A 10,295-nucleotide genomic window follows, 5' to 3' on the forward strand; every position below is an offset into this window, starting at 1 on the left:
CTACGAACTCTGCACATACATCAGTCATAGCATTAAAATTCCCTGCCTAATATTGGGTAAGTTCTCCTCAAGTCACCAACACAGATCGCACCCATCAAGGCATGGACATATCAAGATCTTTGATGGCGTCCTTTGGTATTTTGCGCCAATACATTAGCAGCATGTGCTGTAAATCCAGTAATTTGCTAGGTGGAACCTCCATAGTCCAGACTTATTAGCACATCCCATAGATCTCTACAAAGTGTCCCAGGACCCATTTTTCAATATGTCATTGCCAGGCCGTATGTTTCTTGTGCTACTGTGAGCATCATACGTGGCCTAAACGTGCTCCCATGGCTGCAGCGTCTCCGGACTGGTCTCCCATTGAGAACATCTCGGACGTTAATGGTCGGTGATTATACAGGAGCTGAGGTTTCCCATATGTTTCACAAGAAGTAAATAAACTTAACTGTAAGGTTCTTTCACTTCTGCTCCACATAAAAACTTCCATATTGCAATGATCATATGTGGCTCATGTGATGGAAACGATAATTGGATAATATTGATGTTCTTCATAGTAATTAAAAAATTAGAACTAAAATATCCTTAAATTAAGTATTTAAAGGGGTTGTCCAGCTAAGGTAGTTATCTCAATGATGCAACTTACTAAGAAACTTTTTGCCCTAGTGATGCCCCAATCTACAATGACAAGCTCCAGTCTCGTCATGTCCTCTTCCAGTTTATGCTCTGCAGAGGATGGCACTTTCCTGTGTCACAACATCAGAGCTGTTTGTGAAGGAAGCTGTCTACTCATTTCATTAGCCAGCTCCACAGAGAAGGGGGCTGGCTTAGTCACTGCAATGACCCCATCAGCCAGCCCCCTTCACATTCATCTTTGGTTAAGTGCAAGGACAGGACACTATGTGAAAGAGTAACTTCTGGATCTGGGGCAAGTAACTGTGGATTGGGCACAGATGTAAATTATGGTGCATAAGTCATTTAAAAAGGGAAATCCAGGAATATTTTTTCCTGGAGAACTAATAGGCGAGTAGTTGATAACTACCTGCATGTTGTTTACGACGCTGATCTCTGCCGGCACTGAGCATCATAAATTGGCTGCCAGTGATGTCACATCGACAGAACAAAAGCTTCTCTTCCACTCTGCTCTGTTGATGGGGTATGACTGACCATGTCATGCTGATTGACAGCCGGCTCCCCACTGCCTAACTGCGGGGAGCTGCATGTCAATCAGTATGATGTTGGCAATTATCCATCTGCAGATTCCAGTACCTCTGATATCTGTGTCTTTCATGGCTCAGCCATCTGCTGCCAGCGTGCCCACCCTGACCTTGACCTTGGGGGATCCACTTTCCCACATGAGCCTAACAACAGCTTGGAAAAAGAAGAGCTGCTCAGTTGACATGGAGCAGTTGAATCGCCGGCAGGAGCAGTCGGTGATCACGTTCAGGTGGCGCCGAGTAGAACAGTCAGGGAGCTACTTCTGTAAAAAAAAAGTCCTGGAAAACCCCTTAAAACTTTTTTAACCACACTTTTGTAATTTTTAACATATGGTACAGTTTTAATACTAGAGGTGAGGACTGTCCCGACAAGGGACACCTTGGCGCTGGTGGGATGGCTTTTATTCTTCTTTTTTTTTTAATCAAAACAGTGTTTACTAAGTCTTTTATGTTATTTATATACACTATTGCTTTTACTTATTTACAGCTGGATATATTTTAATGTTATTTCTATCTTAGGTTTTGCATATATACCATCTTATACTCCACTTTATTTCTTTTGGTTTCACTTTTGTAGTTGGACAAACCGTGAATGAAAAAAAAATCCAAGATTTCGAACTCTGCAATTAGTGAAAACCCCAACCTGTGTGTGTGAGGAAACGAGGCTCCCAGACGTACAATTTCAGTGCTTCAGTCCCTTTATTCCCAGGAGATAAGCATAGCCAAACCTGTTTGGTAGGTCTGCTCAGTTTAGGGAATATTAATGCTGAAGTTGGAGGGAGAATAGGTGAAGGGGGAACGTTTGGGATCATGTTGGTGGGAGATGAAGGTAGAGAAGGTCTGGGCAGGTCGTTTCACCCACCATAAGTGCGGAGTAGCCTGTTTGTGCTCCATTTGATATTACTATTATACATTAATATTTATATTATACTATTCTTTGCTTTGTTTGTATGCAAATTACCATACGTTCTTACCAAAAACCCTGACGGTTGCCTCTCCGATGCCCTTGGTGCCTCCGGTGACGATGACCACCTTGTTGTGATAGCGCAGCCTTGGTTCTGGTCCACCAGCAGCCATGGTTCTTCGCCTGTAACAGATAAAGGAAACTAGAGTGTTCTCTCAGCAGGGAAACGATCACGTTCTTCTCAGCTGACCTGTAGAGTAAATGCTGGGCTTGTTCCTGCCCCTGCAGCATGATGGGACCTGTAGTTTTATGCCAACATCAGCTAAAGGGGAAGCAGAGAACCGCAGACACTGCGCTAGCATGTAGCAGACGTATAACCGGAAGGTGTAGCTTGTGAATGTCACATTGTCACAACTGGCAAATTTTCTTGTAGTAATTTCATCCTACGATGTCATTTATATACAGAAATTGCTGCAGACACTTTCTCCTAAATGTGATCATTCCTGCACCAGTTGCCTGGATTTCTGCACCCTTCGAACAGATGAATAGAAAAGTTAAATAATAGCCAGGAGCAAACAAACATGTTTGACGTCTATTCATACTCAGCAAAATTCTAAGAAGCAATGAACTAAAACCGTTGGCCACTTACAGGTTAAATATGCAAATTGTCTCTTCAGAGAGGAAGAGGACTACAACTCTAGTGCCACCTATTGGAAGAAGCAAGTCATTATCGACCTTTTAACGAGCCTTGTCACATGACTCAGGATAAAAAGCCAAACCAGAATCTCAATTTGCAGACACTGTGTTTTGGGGTGTTGCCCCTCATTAGTGCAAAGTCAAATCTGATATGCTTTGCGGACTATGTGATGCCCATAATAATAACACATACAAGGGAGAAATACCACCACACCATGACCGGACCACATAATACCACCACATAGTGACCAAATAATGCCACATACAGGTCCTTCTCAAAAAATTAGCATATAGTGTTAAATTTCATTATTTACCATAATGTAATGATTACAATTAAACTTTCATATATTATAGATTCATTATCCACCAACTGAAATTTGTCAGGTCTTTTATTGTTTTAATACTGATGATTTTGGCATACAACTCCTGATAACCCAAAAAACCTGTCTCAATAAATTAGCATATCAAGAAAAGGTTCTCTAAACGACCTATTACCCTAATCTTCTGAATCAACTAATTAACTCTAAACACATGCAAAACATACCTGAGGCTTTTATAAACTCCCTGCCTGGTTCATTACTCAAAACCCCCATCATGGGTAAGACTAGCGACCTGACAGATGTCAAGAAGGCCATCATTGACACCCTCAAGCAAGAGGGTAAGACCCAGAAAGAAATTTCTCAACAAATAGGCTGTTCCCAGAGTGCTGTATCAAGGCACCTCAATGGTAAGTCTGTTGGAAGGAAACAATGTGGCAGAAAACGCTGTACAACGAGAAGAGGAGACCGGACCCTGAGGAAGATTGTGGAGAAGGACCGATTCCAGACCTTGGGGAACCTGAGGAAGCAGTGGACTGAGTCTGGTGTGGAAACATCCAGAGCCACCGTGCACAGGCGTGTGCAGGAAATGGGCTACAGGTGCCGCATTCCCCAGGTAAAGCCACTTTTGAACCATAAACAGCGGCAGAGGCGCCTGACCTGGGCTACAGAGAAGCAGCACTGGACTGTTGCTAAGTGGTCCCAAGTACTTTTTTCTGATGAAAGCAAATTTTGCATGTCATTCGGAAATCAAGGTGCCAGAGTCTGGAGGAAGACTGGGGAGAAGGAAATGCCAAAATGCCTGAAGTCCAGTGTCAAGTACCCACAGTCAGTGATGGTGTGGGGTGCCATGTCAGCTGCTGGTGTTGGTCCACTGTGTTTCATCAAGGGCAGGGTCAATGCAGCTAGCTATCAGGAGATTTTGGAGCACTTCATGCTTCCATCGGCTGAAATGCTTTATGGAGATGAAGATTTCATTTTTCAGCACAACCTGGCACCTGCTCACAGTGCCAAAACCACTGGTAAATGGTTTACTGACCATGGTATTACTGTGCTCAATTGGCCTGCCAACTCTCCTGACCTGAACCCCATAGAGAATCTGTGGGATATTGTGAAGAGAAAGTTGAGAGACGCAAGACCCAACACTCTGGATGAGCTTAAGGCCACTATTGAAGCATCCTGGGCCTCCATAACATCTCAGCAGTGTCACAGGCTGATTGCCTCCATGCCACGCCGCATTGAAGCAGTCATTTCTGCCAAAGGATTCCCGACCAAGTATTGAGTGCATAACTGAACATTATTATTTGTTGGTTTTTTTGTTTGTTATTAAAAAACACTTTTATTTGATTGGATGGGTGAAATATGCTAATTTATTGAGACAGGTTTTTTGGGTTATCAGGAGTTGTATGCCAAAATCATCAGTATTAAAACAATAAAAGACCTGACAAATTTCAGTTGGTGGATAATGAATCTATAATATATGAAAGTTTAATTGTAATCATTACATTATGGTAAATAATGAAATTTAACACTATATGCTAATTTTTTGAGAAGGACCTGTACAAGGGAGAAATACCACCAAACCATGACCAGACCACATATTACCAAAACATAGTTACTGAATAATACCACATACAAGGGACAAATATCACTACACCATGACCAGTGTAGTGCTGCTACCAGCTTCCCTGCATTGTGTCCCCATCCCTCTCCATACATGGACGCCAGCTTACTCACCACCCCAACCGCGTGTCTCTAGCATTCTCCTGCTTTCCGGTCGTGTGCATGTCACAGCTCCCAGCGGCAAGCCTAGTATGTGCACGCTTCCCTATTCTTAAAGGGGCAGGGAGCACATTTTGCTAAATGCCCTCATCTTGTTGCTGAGACGTATTTAACATAAATAGTACACCTGCAAGATGTCTCCCAGCCAATAGTGGGGAGGAATCTTGTATAAAAGACTCTCTCTCCCCTAGTGAGTCGCCAAGCAAGCAACGTGTAAAATCATTAGTTAGTATGGTGTACTGTGTTGTGAGGTCCCCTGGTCCTGGTGTGGCCAGAGCCTGAACGTTAATCCCTGGTCCCAGTGAGGCCAGTCCTGTATCCATAGTATCCGTGTTCCGGTGTGGCCAGTGCTGTATCCTCGTCCTCAGGTACAGGAGCGACCATGCCTGAACTCGTCCCCTAGTCCCAAAGTGGCCAGTGACTGAGCCTCGTCCCCTGGTCGCTAATCAGCCAGTGCCTGAATCTCATCACCTGGTCCCGGTACGGCCAGTTCCTGAACACCATCCCCTGGTCCCAGAGCGACTAATGCTTGAACATTGTTCCCTGGGCCCGGTGTGGCCAGTCCTGTTCCTGAAGTCCCCTGGTCACAGTGCAGCCAGTGCATGAACACTATTCCCAGTCCATGAGTGGCCAAACGCTGATCCATGATCCTAGACAGGGGTGTCTGAACTAAGCCTAAATTAGGGTCAGCATACTTGACCCTTGGGGTCAGCAGCTGCAGTACCGGGTTCTGCCCAGGAGTGGTAACCTGGTGGCTATCTGCGGCACAAATCTGACCTCACCACTAGAGACTTCATTGAACACCAAGGTAGCTGGCTAGTTATGCAGGGAAGGCTCGGTCCTGTGGCATAGTGGTTCACAAATCCAGACGCGTCATGATTGGGCTTAACCAGAACAAATATTACTACCACATAGTGACCGAAGGGACAAATACCGCCACACCACTACCAGACCACATAGTGACTGAATAATGCCATATACAAGGGACAAGTATTACGTTGCAGCACACTATGATGCTCCCACCGACCCCACAAATCTGCACAGACAGTATGATGCTCCCACAGCCCCCACACAGTATCATCAGCTTCACAGTCACTATGATACTTGCACAGTATAATGCCCCCAGTGTCTACCACAGGGTGATGCCCCTAGTGCCCCCACACATAGTATGCCAGCTATCTGACACCCAGTAACATGCCCCCATGGCCATCTTCACACAATATTATGCCTTCACAGATCTCCCTACACATTATTATGCTCCCACAGTCCCACACAGCTCTACACACACACTATGATGCTCTAACAACTTCCCACAGCTCTCCCAAACGCTATGATGCTTGCACAGTATAATGCCCTCAGTGTCTACCACAGTATTATGCCCCCACAGCTCCCGATACCCAATATTATGCCCACATTATTTATCCACATTTGGCTGAATCTCGAGCCATGGCCGATTGATAGATGAATACTCTGCAGGAAGATCAATCTTGTGAAACCTAGATAAGTCCACCAGAGTCTTCTCCATCATTATCTTTATTGTATCAAGCCGTCAGGTTGCTGGTCTTCCAATTCGCATTGTTCTTTCTATTCTTCTGACCCTCATACAGTATTATGCCCCCAAAGATCCCAACTAACAGTATGATGCCACCACAGCTTCCCACACACACAGTATGATGCCTACCATGGATCCCCACTATCAGTATGATGCGACCACAGATCCCCACACACAGTATGATGTCTACCACAGATCCCCACACACAGTATGATGCCTACCACAGATCCCCACACACAGTATGATGTGACCACAGTTCCCCACTAACAGTATGATGCCTACCACAGATCCCCACACACAGTATGATGCCTACCACAGATCCCCACTTACAGTATTGAATCGCCCCCACATAAGGGCAATGGGGTACTCGGTACCGGGTCCTTCAGTTCCCTCAGCGAGGATGTCACGGTGGCCCGACCCGGACCGTGGCCCTATGAGGGGCGCCCAATAAAAGGGTAGAGTTTGTAGATGATGGTAGTGTTCGTGACGCCACCTGTGGTATTCGGTCAGGGTGACCGACGTGATTAGGGGTCCGCTGGGGTGATGGAATGGCAGCTAGATGGTATACCTTCCCACAGGTGAAGTATTTCCCCAGGGCTTCCCAGAAGTGTAGATGATGATGGTGGATGGTGAAAGGCGCGGTGAATAACGAGGACACAATGGGTGCACTCTCTTTACCTTTACTGAAGGCTTCAGCATCCACAGTCCAGGGTGCCGGATGACAGGGTAGGCAGAGTCTGGCCGGTCTGATGGCAATTCCAGAGTCCACTTATCCAGGTGGAAATCAGTAGCCTTCCCCTTGCGCACAGTAACGTAGTAGGTCCCTACTTGCATTAGCTCCAATAGGGTCCTCACTCTTGTTACTTCTTTCTCTCTCTGTCCCCCAGATGGATAGGACATAACCCGTATGACGGTGGTGGCCTAAGGCTATTTTATAGGGACCCTAACGTCGCCCCTCCTCTGTGTTGCCACCTTGTCTGCTTAGGTTCTTAGGTCGGACAGCCAACTTGGAATCGACTGCCCTACCGGTCTCTGAAGTAAAGCGTAGAGTCTATTACTCCCTCGGTGTTCTGGCTACCGGATCTGCGCTTAGTGAGAGGCAGCCTGCTTCTAGCTTGTCTCCCACTGATGTTTTACTCCTGTTGCTATGACTTCTGTGCTCACTCACTACGGCACACTTCCTTTCTTGTCCTTCCTTAGGAGGCTGCCGCATGGGTTGCAGGCGCAGCTCTGTGTCCTTCTTTCCCTTTCCTGGGCCGAGCCCAATCTGCTCCTCTCCTCTCCTCCTTCGACTCTCACTCTTTCTCCAACTGCTCTCACTTCCTAACCAACCCCCAGTTTTACCCAAGTGTGAGGAGTGGCCTAATAGATAGAACCTTTTGCTCCCCCTGGTGGCCGGCGTGTGAAGTCTGTGTGTGGCTGTGATACCTGGCAGGGTGAACTCCTTTGGTGCCATCAGACATAACATCGCTCCCCCTGGTGGAAGAGCGACATTACTGCAACGACCAGGACTCTGGGGCGCTGCAGTATGATGTCACCACAGCTCCCCACACACAGTATGATGCCTACAACGGTTCCCCACTAATAGTATGATGCCTACCACAGATCCCCACACACAGTATGATGCAACCACAGTTCCCCACTAACAGTATGATGCCTACCACAGATCCCCACTAACAGTATGATGCCTACCACAGATCCCCAATAACAGTATGATGCCTACCACAGATCCCCACTAACAGTATGATGACTACCACGGATCCCCACTAATAGTATGATGCCTACCACAGATCCCCACACACAGTATGATGCGACCACAGCTCTCCATACACACAGTATGATGGCTACCACAGATCCCCACACACAGTATGATGCCTACCGCAGATCCCCACACACAGTATGATGTCACCACAGCTCCCCACACACAGTATGATGCCTACCACAGATCACCACATCAGCAGCAGCATGGAGGAAATTATACAGCAGTACTGAGCAGTGTGAATGTGAATCCAACTCTAGGGTAAGATAAAAGACTTGTTAGAAAGCTCACCACACTCTCTTTGTGTCTCTCTGTATGATTTCTCGCACTGTTCCTCACTCACTTCCTCCCCCTTCCCTTCTGCATAGAGCACACCACAGTGAGCAGGCAGTATTTCTTGTGCTGAACAATATGGATTTCTGCTGCTTTTTTTATAATAAAAGTATAAGATGAGTTTGGGATGGCAGGAGAAGAAGTGGCTCACAAGTGGTAAAAGAAGCATATTTGTCTAATAAGATATATAACAAAGTTTCTTCTATTCGCCTGGACAATGTATGTATTAAAGTGCAGAACCCAGTAGCCTATGATTCCTCAAACAGTGTGTATAATGATGTACAGTAATTAAAGATGTACAACTATGCTGTATAGCTGTGAAATGGGCCCTACACTGAGCCTTGAACAGTATTTGTGTTCCTTTTAAGTCACCAATGTTGTCAAACTAACCACCAAGTCAAGAACTGTTCACAAGAGTGGGGCGCTGGGGCCATGGCAGTGTACATGTCCAGCAGTCAACATACTGAGGGGAGCACTAGAAAAATGACTACTGCATCGTAGATATTTGGATACTGGCAGGTAGCACAAATATAGTTCACATACTTTCGGAACTATGTCCAAAAAGTTGATTGTGTTTAAAAAAGGTAAATATACCCTAAAGTCTAGTTGGACCGTTTCCAGAAACTCTCATATACTGTCCGAAAGCACAGAAAAAAAGGCTATAAAGCAAGGAGAAAAGCAGAAGGAGAGGAAAATCCAGTATTGGATATGAAAGTGAACACAGCAGCACGCTGGATACACACATCCAGCCTATATTACAGGGAGAGACGATCCTGCAGGAGAAAAATCTGAGATGTGAATCAGGGTGCCAACTGCATGTAACGGGTCTGAATGCAGAAATGAAAATTTCAGAGTGAAACATCCTACAATTTTTTTTTGAATAAAGTTAACCACTACCATATGCAAAATGTTTTTTTCCACGCCAAAGGTGTCGACAGCGTTTAATGCCGCTCATCCGACTTTGACCTGATGCATTCTTTATTAGAAAAAAGGAAATCTTTGCCATGGTGTACAAAAAGGACACAGTCTAAATATTTTGTAACTAAAAAGTCCACAAATGCAAAGTTCACTCCAAACAGTGAAAATAATCCACTGTCTCACAACTCGCATAATAAGAATTGATTGCGAGAAGTGTGTCTTCTTCTCACCCGACCAGTGCATGGTATGTGCTAGTACAGATGGTGGCAACTTCACATGGGTCTTTGTCACGATAATGTAAAAAATGTCATAATTTGAGATTAGTTCTAGAAGGTACTATGGCACAGACACACACGCTGCAGTTTCGACTCCCTTTCTCCCCCTCTGCATTCGCTCATACAACAAACAAAGCCCTATGGAAGGTACTCTGTCAAACTTGATACCAATGTGAGAGAAGTTTATGGCTTGATGCCACACAGACCAGTCTCCCAGGAATGTCTTTGTTTGGTGACTCAAAAAATGTAAATAGAAGAGGAGTGCATGTCATTATCCAGCCTCAAAGTGATGTCACCACAGGGGGAGTGCCTGGGTTTTAGGCCAAGGAACAAGTAGTAAAGCGAGCAGTTTTTCTGCAGTCTTTGTGTCCGGGGTGCTGCTGCAATATAGATGTGGCATGCACCTAGATGTGTTTATCCTCCTCAGCCTACGGCCAGTCATGATGATATGAAATGATCTGAATGCTATGTAAGTGTTTTTTTTCAATCTTAATCCTTCTTTTGTCTTCTTTATAATATCTTTTTAATACTTTGTAAACACT

General features: G+C 45.3%; 1 protein-coding gene across 5 annotated transcripts in view; it reads right to left on the minus strand.

Moving 5' to 3' along the window:
• Window positions 1-4,913, minus strand: part of HSD17B14 (hydroxysteroid 17-beta dehydrogenase 14) — a 64,110-nt gene extending 59,197 nt beyond the window's left edge. For 2 of the 5 annotated variants that reach the window (XM_069742726.1, XM_069742725.1), the window contains exons 1-2: window positions 2,372-2,427; window positions 2,192-2,304 (exon numbers count right to left, since the gene is read on the minus strand). In XM_069742726.1, the coding sequence (XP_069598827.1) occupies window positions 2,192-2,304; window positions 2,372-2,412 (154 nt within the window). In that variant the 5' untranslated portion in view covers window positions 2,413-2,427. Of the gene's footprint in view, window positions 1-2,191; window positions 2,305-2,371; window positions 2,499-4,871 lie in introns of those variants that run through there. The other 3 variants (XM_069742729.1, XM_069742727.1, XM_069742728.1) reach the window with 3 other exon arrangements.
• Window positions 4,914-10,295: the final 5,382 nt, after the last annotated feature.

The sequence above is a fragment of the Ranitomeya imitator genome, chromosome 10 (assembly GCF_032444005.1).
Source record: "Ranitomeya imitator isolate aRanImi1 chromosome 10, aRanImi1.pri, whole genome shotgun sequence".
Classification (NCBI taxonomy): domain Eukaryota; kingdom Metazoa; phylum Chordata; class Amphibia; order Anura; family Dendrobatidae; genus Ranitomeya; species Ranitomeya imitator.